The sequence below is a fragment of the Phodopus roborovskii genome, unplaced genomic scaffold (genome assembly GCF_943737965.1).
Source record: "Phodopus roborovskii unplaced genomic scaffold, PHOROB, whole genome shotgun sequence".
Lineage (NCBI taxonomy): Eukaryota > Metazoa > Chordata > Mammalia > Rodentia > Cricetidae > Phodopus > Phodopus roborovskii.
Genome location: NW_026126410.1, coordinates 22,894,916 through 22,915,734, shown reverse-complemented (window position 1 = coordinate 22,915,734; position 20,819 = coordinate 22,894,916). Strand labels below are relative to the sequence as shown.

Genomic DNA, 20,819 nt, shown 5'->3' with positions numbered 1-20,819 from the left:
AGTACAGCATAGCCAAGAACAAAGCGAAAGGTCTTTATGGAGAAAGGAACTGAGATTAGAAGAAACAGGTTGTTAGTGTGACTTCTTATAATTTAGGTTAAGGTGACCATGTTGAAATAATAGAAAACATCTACAAAATATTTGAAAAAGTAGGTACAGCAATATGCTTAATCATAAGTTTGACACATACTGGATAATCATTTTCACCCTCAGCAAGTTATTAGAAAGATGTTTTTCATCCATAATAAAGCTAACAGTGAAGACAGGAAATGCAATCTGCCAGTATTATTACTAAAGGGCAGGGCAAGAATCATTTCACAATTTGACCTTAATCAGTCAACAGTCAAAAATGGAAAGATAAGGACAGAATTTAGATAAATTTAGGCTATCTGCTAGTTTGTTCTCAAGGGGGGCAATGGGTCATGCAATCAATTGAAGAAAACACCCAGTACTCTTGGGATCACACTTAAGCACTTCATCCCACATACGAAATATATCTAGGAGTGAGGCACTCTGAAAATCACTGGGACTCTGAAAATCAGTGCCATTTTGTATCTGAATGTGACCACCATTTCCTATTGTGATGTCACATCTAGGTAGCTGTCAAGACTTCTTTTTGAGGATATACTCCAGTATTGTACGTTAGACTGCCTGTGGGCAGCACCTGTACTCCTGCAGACCCCTCAGAATGAATTCCCACCACACCCTGACCAGTGGAAACCACTGGACATCATCCCACTCCTTCACTCTTCCAAGTCCTGTGACCTAGCAGCAGCTCAGTGATCCATCCTTGCTTGGCTGCTTCCTCTTCCTCAATGTCCCACTGATGTTTTCCAGAGCCTCCTAGCCCCTAAATAGTTGTTTATATCTGAATTATTGTTTCAGAGTGCATTAAAATACTCCAAGTAATCTTCCTCTTTTCCATGCTTAATGTAAGACTTAACCAGCTGTCATGGCCGGTACCAAGGTACCATAAGAATTACTGTTAATGGAGGTAAATGTGCATGGGTCATAGCTCATGTGAGGTAGGGGTGAGGGTAGAGTTTCAACTGCACCCTCCTAGGCTTAAAAGGCTGCACAAACACAAAAAGGAATATTTTAAGGTTTAAATACAGGAAAGGAATAGCCTGGGTACAGGGGTGGGATTATGTTAGGTAGAAGAAATAAGGGACCATTGTGTAGGACTCATAGTCTGGAGATGTGGAGCATCTCTGTCTTCCATCCCCTTTGACCTTAAAGCTGCACCTCAGTACTATTGCCTTTCCACCCATTGCATCCTGGTTTCTCCATCTTCACATACAGGACCTACCTTCGGTATGTATTCTTCACAACCAGCTTTTGGCCTCATCTCTCCCCTGGTTTATGTCTTTTTCCTGCTACTCTTATGATGCATATTCTCAAGCAGGATGCCCCACTGGGGACCACACTAATATATGTTCCCTTGAGTAGCCACCAGCCTTTTCAGGCCAGTGCAACACTTCCTGTATTTTCTTAGCAACCATTGTTGTTCCTATAACTGCCAAAGGGAGATGATTCCTTAGTGGTAAGAAATATATTTTATTTTGAACTTTTACAAGCTATTTTTAAAATAAAAACAAGGAAATTAATTTTTTGTTTAGCTTTCCAAAGTCTTTAGAGACTTCAGTTAGTTGTTTATTACCAGATCCTTCCTTCTGTCTAAACAGCTTCTTCACTGTCTGGCAGGCAGAGCCATCTCCAAGGCACACACCACAGCGATCTTCAGTAGCATTGGAATCAATCTCATAGTCACAGCCAACCCTCTGTGGGGAAGAAAACGTTAGCATGAATGACATAGCTAGGAGACAATGTCTACCTGCCTCTACCTATGACTCCTCCTTTCCTACTTTATTAATCATAAACCTGGGTGCTTGCTTCCTTTTCCGGTTAGCAGGCACAGAAACAACCAAAGCATCCTGCTATTGACAAAAGAAATAAAACCATCCCTCTATCACTATTGGGGAAGGGCAGTGGTGGCCTCAAGACAATCAACAGTTCAGATGCTCAAATCCCTTATACAAAAAGTGTTACATTTGCACGTAAGCTATGTGCATTTTCTTTCTTTAAATCATCTCATTAATAACACTCAATATAGAGGCCACACCTGACAGAAAACTAGGTAGGATGCCTTCAGACCTCTCTCTGTCTGTCCCCCCCCCCCCCCGACCCAATCCTCAGTCCAGTCCCTAGTGCTGCAACAGAACACCAACTACAGCCTTCCCTCACCCTGCCCACCCCACCTATTGATTCCACCAACTATCCCTTCTTAATCTTCCTCTCCCCACTTGTTGCTTTATCCCAGACCTCAACTCCAGCAGTTACCCTCTGCTAACCCAAGGACAGATCCTCCCAGGGCAGCAAGTAGTCTGAAGGCAGACCTACACCTCTCCTGAAATTCATGCCCCACACCCTGTCTCATCTCCAGTTCTGTAGCAGGAAACCTGCTGTGGTCTCCCTTTCCTCTCTGACCCCATCCCCAAAGGATCACAAAGACCTTCTCCTCCAGTCTTTCTTCCCCATACTCATCCCAGTATAGCAGCATCCAGTACCAGCAGGCAATCCCTGTGAACACACCAGCTGAACAAGCCAAGAAATCAGGTAACACACAGCCATCATACTCTCAAAAAATACAAAGAGGAACCAGAAGTCAAAGAGCAGAACACTTACCCAACAAAGAGAAATTCAGAAATCAGCACCTAGATGTATAACCATCCCAAAGCTAGATGCTGAGATGCCAAACAATCAAAGTCAGTCAGGGCAATATGTCTCCATTAGAGCCTGGCTATCCTACCACAGCAGGCCCTGCATATTCCAACATGGCTGAAGCACAAGAAAGAGACCGTAAAACAGCCCTTATGAATACAATAGAGGTCCTTAAAGAGGAAATGAATAGGTCCCTTAAAGAAATACAGGGAAACACAAACAGACAGGAGTAAATAAACAGTAAGGAATAAACAAAGATGTTCAAGACCTGGAATTGGAAATAGAATCTGTAAAGAAAACCCAAAGTGAGGGCATTCTGGAAATGAGGGGAGAGAGAGAAAAGAGGAACTGGCTGGCATCAGTCGAGGGAGGGGAAACTACAATAAAAATATATTGCATGATAAAAAATTTATTTTCAATAAAAAATAATTTAAAATACCCAATACAATTCAAATACCATATAATTAGTTGTTCTACAATATTATGTATGTTACAACACATATATACTATACTACATACCATATTTTCTGAGGAATAATAGCAAGAAAATAAAACTCTCTACATGTTTATTACATTTGTTTCTCAAATGTTTCTGACCAAAGAGTCTTTAAATCCTTGACTATAGCACCCATAGAGATAAGGCTGTACTTGTTTAGAAGGGGAGAGGCACAGTTACTGAATCTTTAAGTTCCCCTTGGTCAGAGTTAGAACTGAATACGGTACGAAGCACCCAACTGTATGAACCATTTTGGAACTGGAGTTTGTGGAGCAGCAAGTCTGTGTAGATAGGCACCTGTACACTCCTTCTCCACTGACATCCCCCAGGGTGATATAGCAGCTCAACCCCCTTACAATTCTCACTAGAGTTATTCTTTCTGGTTCTTGACTTGGAGTAACAGGCAAACCAGCAATTGTTGGAGGATTCTCACCTATTGCTGAGATGATACCAGACCAAGGATTGATGAAATCTTTCACCTTGGGCACCGCCATCAGGCCTTCTGAGCCCGTCCCCATCCCTAGCACCATCAGACCTATGCTGTGTCCTCCTGTCCTTCCACCTTTGGAGGGAGATTTAGCTGTTCCTCCTTCTCTTCACTAAACCCAAGCCTATTCCTGTGCTCTACATCCAGTCCATTGCGTGATCTTTTCTGAATCTTTTCTTCATTTCCCATTTATTTTTTTAACATGGTAAGATCTTTCTTGTTCTAAAATCCCCAGAATGGAAAGGGGGTGTGATAAAACTTTGAGTTTTCTGTAGCTCCAAACCCCTGGAATCATGTCATTGAATTTGAAAATTTATGAAACATGTGAATTTCAAATATGCATCTCTGTTTCAGGCTTTTTTTCATGACAATGTAGGGGGAAACTATACCATAGTCCTTAATTATCTTTCATGTTGGGTATAAAAATTGTGCCCAGGCAGATTATTGTTTTTCCAATTTTAAATCACCTGAAATCTATTGGAAAGAAGGAAAGGAGGTTTGAGGCTTTATACTCTTGGCCAGTAGAACCTCATGGAAACCCACTGACATCAAATCCTCAGGTTAACCACCTCTAATTGCCTTGTAGGTGCAAACACTATTTGCTACATGACTTAGTTGGGGAACAAAAAGCACTAAGAGATTTCTCCGAAAATCAAAACTCAATTATACAATTCAGAATGGAAAGGAAAATGTTTGGGATAGATGTTTGCTCTGGCTAAAAATAAAATGCCAACCCTCACATAAGTGATATGTTTATGTCAACCTTGTGTACCCTCTAATAAGCTGACCTTTATAAATCATATTCCTAGTGACCTTCATTCTTCCACTGATTTGGAGTGAGCCAGGGAAACATGTTCTTAGACATGTTGATTTCAAACTGTTTTCTTAATCTAAAGAAGGATGCTTTTAATGTGAATAATAAAGTAAGGCAAATCAAAAATTAAATGCAAATCTCTCAAGTCCATGTCTTTCTACTTGAGTTAGTAGTCATGTTTTTCTGGCAACACCAGCTTGCATATCTAGGGGACAAGAGTTGCAGACAACATACCTGAATATTTCCCAAATATATTATGTCATGGAACATTAAATAGATTCTTGAGGAGGTAGTTACTTTCTTCAGATGCCAACCTAACACAGCCCAGAGTTATCTGAGGTAGTCTCAGTTGGGGTACTTTACCTATTAGATTTGCCTGTAGACATGTCCATGGGACATTTTCTTGATTGCTAACTGATATAGGAGGACTCAGGCCAATGAGGGAAGAGCTACTGAGGTGTAGAAAAGGGTTGGCTAAGTACAAGCTTCAGGAAGAAAGCCAGCTCCTGCTTTGAGTTCCTGCCTTGAGTTCCTGCCTTATACTCCTGTCTTGGCCTCCTTTGATGATGGCCTGTAACTTGTAAGGTGAAACAAACCTTTTTCTCCCCAAGTTGTGCTTAGTCATGGTGTTTATCATAGTAACAGAAAACACTCAAGAACACTCCCCCAATTTGCTTCTCCTATGAGCTGAAAATGAAATGAAGTACTTAATAAGTCAATCCCCCTTGCTGCATATGAGGAAGATATGGCTCAGAAGAGAAAGAAATGTGTTTGAATCTCACAGCATGTGCTTTGGCAACAGGGACCACTGTTGTATGGCCTTTCTGTCATCAGTGGAATCAGAGGTAGCTATGCTTCCATTGGCAAAAAATGCATAGTGATGTCACCATGACTCTGATACCATCATTGGGGAAAGGATGTTCACCTTGGTGGGCAATGTTCTTGAAAAATAACCAGAGCCACTTGCAATTCCTATTCTATCAAGTTTTGAACCTGAAGAACTGCAATGCAAATACACTATCCTGATCATTAATCACCACCATATGCTAAAACTAATATCAATCTACCCATTTTCTTTTTCTTCTTAACATAATTTTGCTTTGAAAATTCTCAAATAATTGAGAACTTAAATACAAACTGGCACTACAGCCTAAGCCGCCTTCAATGCCATCATTCTTTTTTCAAAGTCCTTGGAAGAATAAGTATGAAGGCAGGTCACAGCTATAGTTGGTGGAAGAGAACAGATAAATAATATTGCCACTTAACAAAAGGGACAATAGCATAAAACTTTCCTTGCGTTAATTTTTCAAGGTTAGTTCTTGCTGAAGATTCAATGATGTACACTCACACATGTTGAAATTTTTACCTCTGGTGCCTGTGAATGTGATCTTACTGAGGAGAGAGGATCATTGCAGATATAATCAAAAGAGGAAAAAGGTCATTTGGGATTACAGTGGCTGTAAAGCCAATAACTGGTATCCAGAGGAAGAGTTTTGCAGACAGAGACACACAGTAAAGACAGTTCTAATAAAGATGAAGACAGAAAGTGGAGTGAGAACTGACACGTTAGAACTGGCAGGGGGTGTCAGTCTTCACTAAAGCCTTCAGAGGGAGCACGGCCATGTCCACACTTGATTTCAGATGTCTAGCTTCAAGAATTCTAAGACAGTATGTTTCTTTTGTCTTAAGTCACGAGTTTATAGGAAGCAGTTTATGATAGTCTCACTATACTTTTCTTTTTCCTGTCTAAGTTGTAGAAACTAGTTCAGAGAAACGAAGTGGTTTTGTCAGTCATATTTGAAGCTCATCTTAGCTCTTTGATAGCTCATCATTACTGTAAAGGTAGAGCCCAAACTCTTATTGAGGGGTTCATGACCCCACCATACTCCTCCAGGCTCCCTTCACAGTCTCTCTCTTCTGCACCCCATACATTCTCCCAAGATTAATTTACACTCTCACTTAAGACATTCTCAAGGGATACTCTAGGGGACTTCCCTTCTGCTATCAGTGAGAAAGGCACCCTAAGACCACCTGAGTTGAAGACACTGACATGTTGAAAGTTTCTGGAACAACCTTTCTGGCTCTTTGTCAGAATCTCCAGCCACATTATAACCATCTGTTCCTTTAATGGCTGACCTGATCTGCATTCCAGAGCTTGAACTTGAACCCAGACATCTTGGTGGTAGAGCTAATTTTGAACTGGTGGTTTGTTGTTTTCTGCTAAGGAAGAATCAAGGGCTTACTTTTTGTAGCTGAAACCTATTTGATTGCTAATTCAGAGACTATAGCAATAAAGTAAGGAGACTAATGATGTTAGAAAATTCCTACAACATGGATCTTGGGAGAATAAGTTTTATCTAGGCTGTTACATATATTTTATTTGACATAAGTTTTTAAACTTAAAAACTTCATATGGATCTATAGAAAGTAGGCAGCTATAGCTCAAAAAAAAAAAATTTTAACTGACATCTAAAAAGTGGAGAAAGCCAACTGAGAGAAATTGGCTTATTCTATTATGTTCATTTAATTGATTTCAGTAGAGATAACCAGGATTCCTCATATTTTGCTCAAAACACTGGTTTTAATATGCAAAATCATAGTATCTTTATACATGCAAATTTACTCAGGTCTAAAAGTCAATTTTAGCATTACCTTTCTGGTGACTACAGTTCTCTGCCCTGACTGCATATGCTAATTATGTTGGGAGCTTTTAAAATATCAGTGTGTCTGTCAACGGATTCTGAATTAACAAGTTTGAAATAAAACCCAGAAATCAGGAATTTTTAAAAACTAAAATTTAGTTTTTAGCCAGAATTCCTTCTTTAGAGAAAGTTGGAGTTGTTTGGTTCTGAAATATCTAAACTGACCTAATCCAAATTATATGTTTTGGGCTCTTTGTAGCTGCCATGAAAATTGGTTTAACAGAAAATTTTAGTTGAATGTTTTTAAAATTGAAGTCTAATCATGGTTTGTTATTAGCTCACAGGAACCTGGAAATCACTGACTTGCCTCCTGTGTTTTTGTCTCCATTCAGGTAAAGACAAAACAGTAACAAGGAGGAAAATACACCATCCTGGGACACTAAATAATTTATGCAAGAGTTTTTCGTTCTCCTCAGTTGAAAACATTGTCATAAATTTTTTCAAAGCAAAATGTCTTGAGTTTATTGTGTATATCAGTGTTTCTGTTAATAATCTTGTAAAAAAATATTTGGCAATCCCTATTAAGTAGACCCATTAAAATCCTAGTTAAAAATAACATTTTTATTTGTTCGTTGAAAAGCTCATAATGCATACAATATAATATCCTAATTTTTATTTTTCATTAGTTAGCTTTGGACACCCAGGCTATTCCCATTCCCTGGCTATTTTGAGTGGATCAGTAATGGGTATCAATGATTAATTGCTTTTATTAGTATGTGGAGTCCTATGCCCAAATGTTGTACAGCTGGATCACATGGTGGATCTATTTCTAGCTTTTTGAGGACCCTTTGCATTGATTTCCATAGGAGATGCTTCTGTTTGCCCCTTGCCCCCCACACTCATGCCAGCCAGCCATCAATTATCATCGCTGAATTTCACTTTTATTTACTTGTTTTTTTACTTTTCATCTTAGACCTTCAGATTGGGATAAGATAAAATATCAAAGTGGTTTGCACATGTGTTTCTCTGATAGCTAAAGATGTTGACATTTTAGTGTTTCTCACCTATTTGTATTTCATCTTTGAGAACTCTCTGTGGTGTAGTAATTTACAATGGAGCATCATCATTGAACTGTTTGTTAGGAAAAATAAAATTATGAAAATGTCTGGTAAATGGATAGAGCTGGACATAATCATTATTAGCAACACAGACTTAGAAAGTCAAATGTTGCTTGGTTCCCTCTCATTTGTGGGTGGTAATTTTGCATCTTTGGATATGTGTATTCTCCTTGGAGTCTCCATAGAAGTCAGGAAATTATGAAGAAGTGATGAGAGATGGATTTCCAAAGAAGGAAAGTAGAAGATAGAATTCAGAGGTATGAGGGACTAATGCTCAGTAATGAACAAAAAAGGGTTAAATGGGTGGAGGATAAAAGGAAGGGTAAAGTAGGGAATACAGGGAGCAATAATTAACATTAAAGTCATTTTGAATAAATCATATGGAAACTACTACTACAGATGCCTCCAAAAATACATATGTATACATATATAAAAAGGATTGAAAGGAAGTTGCCCTATAATGGGTCAACAACACTACTAGTTACCAGAAGTCAACAAATAATGTTGGAATGGCTTATCTCTTTCAGAGGTGTTGGCCAGTAAATTCCCATAGAGTCTGCAAACATCACGAACTATCGCCAGTTAGGGTAAGATCATATTACTAAAGATACCACATAATTGGACTGTAGAACATAAACTGACAAAGGCGGTCTCAACTAAAAACTTCATCTCTAACAGCTACCTTTCATAGAGTTAAAATGGGGCTATCACACCACTAGAGGAGAAAAGCCATCATCAATATTACCCAGATGTGAACCCTGTGAATTATAATTGACCTAAAAGACGGGAGAACCAGGGCAATAGTGGCATGAATGTCACGAAAGTAACCAGTCCCTTCCTGATTAGATTTGAGGCCTGCTCCACAAGTTCAAACTCATACCTGACACTGTTATTAGGGTCATGAACCTGTGGCTAGACAGGTCATACACCATGTAATAACAGTAGGTATTATTACTATTACTCTGTTAAATGGACACAGCACTAAATGCATTCCTAATTATACCCATAAAGCTGGAAAGTGATGATGTGGAATGATTCCCTAGTTTTAAGCATGAGGAATAAAGCACTGTTTTATTAAAAGTATATTAGGTGTCACCATCCCATTCTTCCTTAACTAACTACAAGCACCTTCTCTTTAAACAGATTTATTCCTGGGCTTTAGATAACAAGACTTAATCTTCTATTCCTTGAAAAAGTAACACAAACAACAAGAAGTAAGTTTTTAATGGCTTTACTTTTCATAGCATTAACAAATCAGGTCTAAATAGGTAGAGCTTGAGTTAACTAATAGGGTGAAAGGAGAAGATACTTAAATCAGAAGCCTGTGTTACTATTACCCACTTATGTTGACAATGGAGAAGCTTTATGTAAAACATTGTTATTATGAGCTTTTTCTTTTTCAAATTTAATATACTAGAAATAGTCTAGGCTGCCTTTTCCTACAATGTGCCTTTAGTTGGGCTCTTCAGTTTGATTCTGTTTGATGTCTGAAATAATATCATTATGAACATTAGCAAATCAAGAAATAAAATATCAGATGAAAAAACTATTGAGAACAAACTGTGGCTTTAATGAGTGTTGAGAAGTCTTATATTCTTGTATACTTGACTATGTGTTAATAGAGAAACAGATACATGTAAATGCCATGTATAAGCCTAAAACTTCTGACTTCATAAATTCAAAAGCCACCATGTGTAAAGTTGTAGATTAAGGAAACATACCCAATACCTTACATATGCCATTAATACAGACATTTCTGCTGCTGCCACCTTCAAAGCAAGGGGTGCCATCGATGACAGCATCCAGCATTTTCTCAGAAAACTGTCCATCTATGGGTCTGCAGTACAGCTCACAAGGGTGTGCTGAAGTGAGAAAAAGAAACCCCTGTGAGTTAACTATATAGCTCAGACCCTTCCCTGGGATTCTAATGTATTCATGACTTGTAAGTACCATTTACGAATCCGTCTTTTGCCTTTCTGAGACACATGCTAAAATGTAGGCATTTTGTTGTTCTTTTTGTCACCAAAGACCCTATAGTTAGTCATATTTGTGTGATTGATAGGAAATACTATATGCCCTTCATTGTAAATGAGGAGACTTTTCAATCCTACACAGAACTGTGCACTAAACATAAGAAAGCCTGGGGCATTTAGTGTTAGCAAAGAAAATCAATAATCCTATTGTGCAGAATTCAGACAAGTGTGACTTTTGCTCTTCGTAGCAAGGCAAGGCAAGTTCTGGGGGAAAGCAGTACCTTCCAATGGCACCAACATCAGTACCATCATCTTAACACACACCCCAATGAGTAGTCATATTTCCTCTAAATCCAAGAAGTGCTTAAATACAAATTGACAAGTACGTAGAAGCAGAGTATGAGATTCTGCAAATGCCAATCTAATTATCACAGGAAACCATCTCTTTACCTTGGGTCCCATTTGGAAGTCTTTCTTAGGTTCAGTGTTTTACTGCCTTGGGAATGAAGACCCACTCCTATTTGCACACAAAATTCTCAGAAAGAAAAAGTACTTTAAAAGCACAGCTGCCTCAAATGTTTTAATTGCTAATATGTAATAAGTATTATTTCTCTTTTGAACATTACATTTTGAGTGTCATACTCTATTGCAATTCTGGAGACTGAATTTAATCCCTCCCATATGCCAGGAAAGCACTCTACCGTGAAGCTATGCTTCAAGCCCACACTTTACTTTAGGTGAGAACTTGAGAATGTCTTCTTCAGAAATTCTCATGAGAAGCTCCCCAGATCTGTGTTTTATGGGCAGAGCTGGTGGCCTTTTGATGCCGAGACCAGCCTTAGCCTATGTCTAACTAGTTAGCCAGCACTAACTATGTTGGTTTAAGGATATGATGATCCATGTGCCAAAAAAAAAAAATTGTAAAACTCAAACTAAGTACAGCCAAGAGCAAAGAGACTAAACATTAAATACTAAGTACTCTGGACAAACTGGAGACAGAAGTCAGATACATCACTATAAAACTTAAAGGAAGGGGGTATATAAATAAAGAACACCAAGTGATTTCATAGTGCCTGAGAAAATGAACAAAATCATAATATGTCAAAGAGATTACTCTACAAAGGGCCATAGACAGGACCATGAAATGCAGGTAAAACATAAACTGGGTTTACTGTAAACTTCCTTTCACAGCAGTGAGATTAATACTACTACTGACCAAACTGGAGTAGACGTTTGGGCAGCCACCTGAGCATAATTATGCTTTCTCCAGGATAAGAACATCCATTCAAATGTTCAATCTTTACTAAGATATTGATCTGAGTTTGAGAAATCAGGCTCATATTTCATAATTGAAAACACACAGAAAAGGAAAGCGTTCCTCAAAAAATTACAAAGATTTCCTTTAAAAACAGTTACACGCTGCCAGGTGTGCTGGTACACACCTTTAACCCCAGCACCAAGGAAGCAGAAACAGGAGGATCTCTGTGAGTTAGAGGCCAGCCTAGTCTACATAATAAGTATCAAGACAGCCAAGGCTACATAGTAAGACTACCTCAAGCAAAATAAAATGCTTACCTACTTCAAAACTGCTGGGAAGAGTCAAATGTAAAGTAGGATGCAAGATTTAAGGAGGTACTTAATCTTACAGTCATGTAACTGTGTTTCTACAGTGCTCTACACCAAGTTCCTGAATGGTAAAGTCTCAATGCTTGCTACAGGTTTGTGGGTCTGTAATATGTGGCATCCCTCCTGAAAGATAAAACTATCCAAAGAGATTTTGTTGATTTTCTTTACATAATAAATTAAAAGAAAATTGACTGGCTAAAATTAGTAGGTAGTATTTTACTAAACATTATTTCTAAATTTTGTTTTGATTTATACAAGTTACCTCCTTTCATAGATCCTGGGCAGTGAGCATTTTTATTACCTATATCAAGAATTAGAAAATGTAGATATAAGAGATGTAAATCCCATGGTCTTTTAGTGTGAATGGCTAAGTCAATTACACTTTGGAGTGTAATTGAGTTGATTGAGTTCAGGGTCCAAAGTCCTACCCCAGTCAACATGTCATCTAAATGCTTTTTAATTCCACACAAATGTCTTTAATGAGATATTTAATGGGTCCACTCTTTACACCATTACACAAACTCGGTAACACACCAACTAGGCTCCATTTTAATTTAATATACATTATCTCATGGTTCATATATATGAAGAAAGTACTAGATCCCAGAATAATAATTTTTACAGAGAACAGATGAGAGAGTTTCTGTTCATGAAGATCTAATATTTCCATGACAAAGTGACCTAATCTGCATGTTAAGCACTCAGCTCTATGCTATATACATACAGTAAGTGCTCAGCAAATGTTGGTCATCATCTCTATACCCTCATCATTAGCTTAAGGACTCCTAAAATTCATTAAAAGTAGCATTGACATTCTATACTTTTCATTCCAATTTCTTCAAATAGGCAAGAGACTTGTAACTGATGTTCTGTTCTCATTACAAATGAATGAACCAAAAAATCTCTCTGCTGATTACTCATTATTAAACAACCTTGCATTAAGGTCATATTTTGTTTTTGTATTTTGTAAATAATTGGTGACTTGCCCATTTAGCATAAAAAAAGACAGACGATATTTCCAAACTTCTTTTTCCTGTATCTGTGGACCTCATTCAGTGACATTCTGGTTGTGTCAGCTACAGAGGTCCTCCTGTTGACAGCTTTAAGGCTATGATGGGTTTGCTGTGTGCTAACAGCCATGTTCTTAGGGGCATTAATGTCAAGTGTATGTTGATTAGCTACTGCCAGCCAGCAGAGGCTGGGAAGCATTATAAGCTCAAAAAGATGCAGAAGAACTTTAGTCAGGGACTCTCCTTAACCCATCACTGGAGTTTGAGCTATTGTGACCCAAATTTTAGTCCCAGATCAAAGTTTTCAGAGTTTAGTCTGCACAGAGGGGGCTATTTGAATGGCACAGTTGTAAGTATCAAAGCATTAACTTTTCCCAGGGAGTGACTACTATTTAACATGTCTGTAACTGAAGTTTCTTTACTGTTACAAAAGACTTCTAATTCATCTTTGCCAAATAAATGCTATGGCATTAACAATAATGTCAGTGAAAATTTTCTATATGGATCAACACAGATCTGGATGGGTCTTTTTAATCACGATACATTATTAACTCAGGCTATCCCTATAAATATGATCCATAGTGAGCAAAGTCAAGAACATTCATATAGCAATGAGATGCTCACCCAAAGAGAAATAATGTGCCCATCAACTAAGTAGAATTTCTGTAATGGGATGCTGTGTAATTAACTGAGGGGGATGTGTAAATCAAGAAAGTTTCAGGGAGTGTCGCCTGCCTGATATTTGATCCCCATTGCTGAGTCTCTGCCAGAGAATTACAGACGTCCAACTCCTGACCCACCTATGCCAACCGGGAGAGTAGAGTAGAGCAGAGAGAGAATCTTTATCTGCACCCAATGGAAGATAAACAGAGCAAATAGGTTAATAGACCAAAGAAAAATTTAAATTCAACAATCCTTAACAAAAAACATCCAGGAAATGTGGGACACCATAAAAAGGCCAAACCTAAGAATAATAGGCATAGAAGAAGGCGAGGAAGCTCAGCTCAAAGGTGAAGAAAACATATTCAACAAAATCATTGAAGAAAAATTTCCCAATCTGAAGAAGGACATACCTATGAACATACCAAACACCAAATAGACTGGACCAAAAAAAAAAAAAAAAAAAAAAAAAAAAAAAAGGACCATTTAACACATAATGATAAAAAACACCTAACATACAGAATAAAGAAAGAATATTAAGAGCAGTGAAGGAAAAAGGCCAGGTAACATATAAAGGCAGAACTGTCAAAATTACACCAGACTTCTCCATGGAAATTCTAAAGGCCAGAAGGTCCTGGATAGATGTTCTACAAGTACTAAGAGTCCACAGAAGCCAGAGCAGGCTACTATACCCAGCAAAAACTCTCAGTCATTATAGACAGAGAAAACAATATATTCAATGACAAAGTCAGATTTTCACAATATGTATCTACAAATCCAGCCCTATAGAAATTTCTAGAAGGAAAACTCCATCCCAAGGAAGTTAACACAAAGATATAGGCAATAGATAATCCCACTTCACCAGAACCCAAAGGATAAAACACGGAAAATATATTCACAATATTTGAAATTCGCAGGCAAATGGATGGAACTTGAAATAACCATCCTGAATGAGGTAACCCAGACACAAAAAGAGGAACATAATAGTATGTACTCACTCATATATGGATTTTAGACATAGCACAAAGGATCACCAACCTATAATTCACACTGCCAGAGAAACTAGGATACAAGGAGGAACCTAAGATATTCATACAAGGTTCCTCACAGAAGGGGAAAGGAACAAGATCTCCTGAACATATTGGGAGTGGGGAGGCAGTGATTGGACAGGGAGCTAGGAGAAAGAGAAGGAGAGGAGAGGAAAGCATGTGGAACTACGAAGATTGAGTCAGGGAAGGAAGAGATGAGAAAAGAGAGAGAGACCATAAAAGAAGAAGCCATTATAGATTTGAAGAGAAAACTGACTCTAGAGAAATGTTCAAAGACCTACAAGACTGACCCCAGTTAACAATTTGAGCAACAGTTGAAAGGCTACCTTGAATGTCCTTCCCTGATAATGAGGTTGATGACTAACTTATCCACCATCTAGTAGCTGATGAAAACAGAAGCAGACACCCACAGTGAAAATAAACACTGAGCCAAACTGGAATGCAGATGCAGAGAGGGAGGACAAGACCAGCCTACAGAAACCCACAGAGTCAGCTGAACTGAACAAGGAGGAGCTAATGGACCCCCAGACTGATAGCTGGGAAACCAGCATTGGGCCATCTCAGACCCCCTGAACATGGGTCTCAGATAGAAAGCTTGAGCAGTCTAAGGGACCTCTGACAGTGGAACCAGGATGTATCCCTGGTGCACAAAAGAACTTTGGGAACACATTCCCTTAACCTAGAGACAGGAGGGAGAGCCTAGTCCCTACTCCAAATGACAGATTTTGTTGATCCTTCCTGGAAGGCATTCATCCTCCCATGGAGTAGGGGTGGGGTGTGATGGGAGGGTGGCACGGGGGGCATGGGAGGGAGGGAGAAAGGGAAGAAAGGAGGAAGGAAGGGGGAAAGGGAGGAAGAGAGAGGGAACTGGGATCGATATGTAAAATAAGAAAAATAAATAAATTATAAAGAAAAAAGAAAAAAATAGTTTCAGAATCGACAAGGACAATCTATTCTTGTGCAAACAAAAATATGCTATCAACAACGATTGCTTTCTGGGAATAGATTACATTTGATGATATAATGAGTGCATTTTCTCTCATTATTTGGGGATGTTTACAGGTTATAAAACACACATATCCCTTTCCAAAATAATGTCTTAGCTCTGAAACAATAGAACTCGAATATTCTGCTTTATTTAATGATAATCAAAATGTATCTCCATGGTGAGAGGTCCTTATTTCAAATCTTCCCTCCATTCTGTCTTCACAGGATAGGATTGAGATGCCCTTTTATTTTGAGACCATACAAACATACATAAAGGATGCTGCACATAAAAAAAAACACACAAGTCTTCTGAATGTAACTATGTGGTTTGTGAAGTCTCAAAAATATATGTTGTGTGATATTTTGATTTTGTGCTGAAAATAAGGCTTGCTTTGAATCAGAGGGCAGAGCAGGCCACTAGTTGACCAAAATTAACCATAGAGGTTTGGAGGACTGTGGACAGATAGGAGACAGAAAGTAATAAAGTGAGGCTGAGAAAGAATGTCAACCTTTTTGGAGAAAAGACCAGAAGAAGTATAAAGTCACTGGTGACTGCTCCCCTCGGTTTCTCTGATCTTTCAGGTTCTTACCCTGATATCTGACTCCCGATTTTTTTTATTGGTAAAAAATAATTACATAAATACTTCAAATATCCATGTATTTATTTATTTATTTGTGGAAAGAATAATAGCAGGCACCATATAGACCAACTACTATTTTTTTAATATATAGCATCATGGCATTTTCAAACCAAGTGTGTTTTAGTAGGTTCTTCTCTCTTCTTGCCTCCCTGCCCTCTTGACTCTGCTATCCCCTCTGCCCCGTTATGAACCCCCACTTCAGTCTCCCTTCCACTTCCACTAGACGAACTGCTTTTATCCTGTCACAGTGTAGCTATGCTTTAGACCAGTGAGAACCCTGATTGAAGAGACGATGCAAATGGAAGGAGCAGGACCCCTTGAACAATTTGTAATGTTGAGTCAAAAGTTTTGTTTTCCTGTCCTCCTTCTCTAGCCTCTCTTTCATGAAACTTTGCAGGAGTCTGTGGATATCATTATCCTGTCACATGGGTTTCTAATAAGGAGGCATGGGTGGCAATGGATTGTCTTCGTTCTTACTGATCATCATGTGTATCAGAGAGTAACTGACCCAGGTGTCAGCCGGAGAGTCTAAATTCTCCAGCGTTGAATTCATTGTCTCATATTTATTCACCTGTACTGCTGTGTCCTTTTGTCTCAGTCATGAGATGTTTTCCCTCTAGCTTTCAATAGCATTTGTAATTTGGCTAAGTGAAAGCACTAAAATCAATTTACAGGTGAACTCTTGCCCTCATACTGCCTGATTAGCCTTACCAACAAGCTGAATGAATTTACTGAGTCAACGTTTGTACTTTTAGTTCTGCAGAAATGGAATCACTTAATACTTTTTGGCAATGACCCTCAATGTGATTGTTAGGTACAAAAAATGCAAAAAAAAAAAAAAAAAAAACAAACAAATAAAACCTGTTTTTAATAGATGGATCTTACCCTCACACTATGTGGTTCATCCACTCTCCCAAAAAAGCTCATGTAACTGAATGTAATTACTGAATCAAATTTGCATTTCTGATCTCGCTAAAATAGGACAGCTCAACCTTTGGGCTTAATAATCATAAGAAGTGATCATTAGAGGCAGAAATGTCAAACTTGAAATGAAGGATAAAAATATTTAAGATGGAGGAAAAGTTTTGATGCATTTTACATGGCTTGAAGGAAACAACATCTACTCAGATGAGTGGGGTGGGTCACAGAGCTGTGGGGAAAACATGAGGCTAGAGGCTTAATGCTTTGATCACAGATAAGCAATTAGCTCAGATATCAGCATATTTAATTCCAGTGATGAATGAAAACCAATTACTCCAAGGCATATGAAAGCTTTGTCTACTCTGTGACCCTCATCTATTTAGTACTTGCTGCAAAAGTAGGTACAGGATAATTGTTTATAAATCAATGAAAAGCCAAATTGAATCAACCTTTTTATTCCAAGTCAAGCTATTTGAGCCATCACTATTTGATATATTCTAGTCGAATTCTGCACTCGGAAGGGGATGGATAAAAACTGAGCATCTATGAGACTAGGGCAGCTCTTTAGTATGTTAATTCTAGAAGGCTACTCATTCAGGCTATAAATTCAGTGACATCAAAAGTTTCAACAAAATTCAGTATATGCAGAAGATAGACATTGATGGCACTGATTAACTGTACCCTTGTCATTACTTATTTTGGGAGTCTATGGGAGTGTATACACGTGTTTTCCTATAAGCACATGTTTAACTTGCACCAATAACCAGTTCTCTCACTCCATAAAACAAGAACTGGGGGCAAGGAAAACTAATAGCTGTCAAGATGCTTTGAGGACTCAAAGTGGGAAAATCTCTAGCGTTTTTCTTCCACAGCTATGGACTAGAACTGTTCTAGAAGTCAACTGTGAGATTCTTGCATCCATGATTCTTCACAGCACATTGGAATTTCAAGAATATAATAATAATATGAAAGTTAGATTAGCTGTTCTTTTTACTCTCTAGCCTCAGATAGCCTTTAAGTTAGGGAAATCTTTCTTATTTTATTCCTTGTTCAAATAACAATGATTAGCATAGGTGAAGGATAGCTGACTTCATGTTTGGGAGAGAATGTGGAGCTGTACCTGACAGTGTGGCCAAAGCTATAGTTACATCCACCAGTTCAGTAATGTCTCCATCCCTTGACATACATCCTCTAGATCTTTGATTTTGCTTTTAAATCTTTGTATGCTATGCTTCACGTATGAAATGTTGATCTCAGGCCCAGCATTAATTTCTGATGAAGTCATTCTTAATACCTTGACTATTTTGAGCTGTTCTCCTCCATATGAATGACTTTTTTCAATATCTTACTTTTTCTTTCCTTCACAGAAGGACCTATTATACATAAGCTCATCAGCTGAAGTTATTCTCACACCATCAGCTCTGAACATCTACTGAAATCACATTCGGTATCATGGGACCACCAACAAGCAATGAGTATCTAAAGTCCTACATGTCCTATTTAGTGCAAGCAAGGCACCATTTTGCAGGACATTGCTTTCATCTCCTACAGGGAAGAACTAGGCATTTTCAGCCTTTGGCATTTAGAGATCAAGCCAGGCAGTATAACTGTCTTCTATAATTGAGAAGCCGTGATGGTACAGTTATTTCTGTTGACCTTTGCAGAGTTTCTGAGAAACTCCAGATCTGAGGTTCATGTTGACAGCCCCTTACCTGCATTAAACACTGGGAACCAGCGATAGAATTTGTTTTTGTAGGGAACAGTATCAAATTCACTGCACTGCATCTGCCGGAAAGTCGGAGTGTCTGAGCGGCAGGGGTGGACGTTGCATAAGCGGTAGCGTTTTCTTTCTCCGGTGCAGTATTTCCCTCCAAACTTTGGTCTGCAGATGAAATAGACAAACTGTTCTTTAAGTTTCCCAAGAAGACAACAATTTCCTTTTGAAGTCCCTTGTCACCTGGCCATGACTGTTTCTTATTATACCATGCCTGTTTCTGACTGAAAGAAACAGATTAAGCCTTCCAATTGCATACTTTTTGGAGTATGTGTGTTTCCCGCCAGACTTCCAGTCCTAAGTTTACTGTTTTAAAATTATATATTATATATATACATATATGCTTCATATGGTTTTTTAATGATATAATATATATTTTCAAGTGTAAAATCCCCAGGAAAATTCATATAAGGAAAGTAGAAATACAATTTTCCTCTCAACATCTATTCCTTCTCTGATTTCTTTTTCAGCAATAACAATGGCCAGATTGAAGAATTACTCATACTTGCCCAATCTTGGACCTGGCTACCACTTGTTTGCATTTATTTATTTATCTCATTATGTACTCTTGGCTGGCCTGGAACTTGTTAGGTAGACCAGGCTATCCTTGCTCTCTGCCTTCACCTCTGGAGTGTAAAGGCATTTATTTGCTGGAGATAGTCACTTTTAATCCCAGCACTTGGAAGGCAGATGCAGGCAGCTGGATCTATGTGAGTTTGAGGCTAGTCTGTCTGGTCTAATAAAGTGAGTTCCAGGACAGCCAGGACTGTTACACAGAGAAGCCCTGTCCTGAAAAACAAAACGAGCAACAACAACAAAAGACATTCACCACCACATCCATCCTATAAAGTTGTATTTTTAAATGTGCTTTCTCTCCCTCAGTTATTTAGGTACCAACCCAGTCTGTTGCTCCATTCCTTCATTTCTGTATTCCCTTTGTCCACTGAAAAAAATCAATGCACGGTGTACACTGTTGTCTGTGTACTATTAGATTATCTTAAGTATAACAGTTTCTTGTTTAAAGATGTTTAATGTCACTCTTCAGCTGGAAATCATGTCAGTCAAGTCTCAAATCCTGAGATTGGCACTCTGGGCTTTCATGATCCTGACTTCACTGACTCTAGCCATCTTACTCCACATAATCTCTTTATATGGTTTTCCTTATGTCCTAGTTTCTCTGTGCTTCTGCTGAGCTTCCTTCCTCTTGAGTCTTTACATGTCTACATGCTGTCTATTCTTGAGGACTACCTCTGTCATAGATCCTTCTTGGACTCCAAGCACAAGTGATCTCTTTGTCATTTAAAGGACATTTCATGTTCTAACTGTATTTACTAGACTTTTTCTGAAGATAGTCCTTTAATGACTCAGCTCAAGTTCTAATTCTTCTATGGAGCCTATGTAATGCTGTAAGTACAGCAACGTCTTAAATATTCAATAAAGAAGTAAATCAATCTTATTTCTAGAATACATTTGCCATCTTTTATTCCATTTGTGACCCATGTGACCTCAGTCTGCTTCATGTATAAGGGGAGAAGGCAGTGTATCAGATCTGCTCTCAGAGAAGCAGAGGGCAGCCGTGTCTCTTTTGACAGCTCCCAAGTGACTTACGTCCCTTCTTACCTGTGCCTTTTATATCCTAGAGAGATACTGTAACCATCACTGTAGTGTCACATAATGGAGGCAAATCAACTGGAGCTTGAATCAACTTGACTTTCTAGTAGTCAGGAGAATCTAAACAAGTTACCTTATTTGTCTGAGCCTTGGTTGTTTTTTTTTTATTATTATTATGAAATGAACATACTAATCTTTATTTTATAAAGATTTTAAAGGTTCAATGGGACAATACATGTAGATATTTAATAGAGCAGTAGTTCCTACATGGTAATAATTGATGATACAA

The 20,819-nt window shown here is 38.4% G+C and overlaps 1 protein-coding gene across 1 annotated transcript in view; it reads right to left on the bottom strand.

Moving 5' to 3' along the window:
* Positions 1 to 20,819, bottom strand: part of Adamts12 (ADAM metallopeptidase with thrombospondin type 1 motif 12) — a 268,207-nt gene that overhangs the window by 72,004 nt on the left and 175,384 nt on the right. The window contains exons 12-14 of the mRNA XM_051182555.1: positions 18,858 to 19,027; positions 10,007 to 10,140; positions 1,661 to 1,781 (exon numbers count right to left, since the gene is read on the bottom strand). Of these exons, the coding sequence (XP_051038512.1) occupies positions 1,661 to 1,781; positions 10,007 to 10,140; positions 18,858 to 19,027 (425 nt within the window). The remainder of the gene's footprint in view (positions 1 to 1,660; positions 1,782 to 10,006; positions 10,141 to 18,857; positions 19,028 to 20,819) is intronic.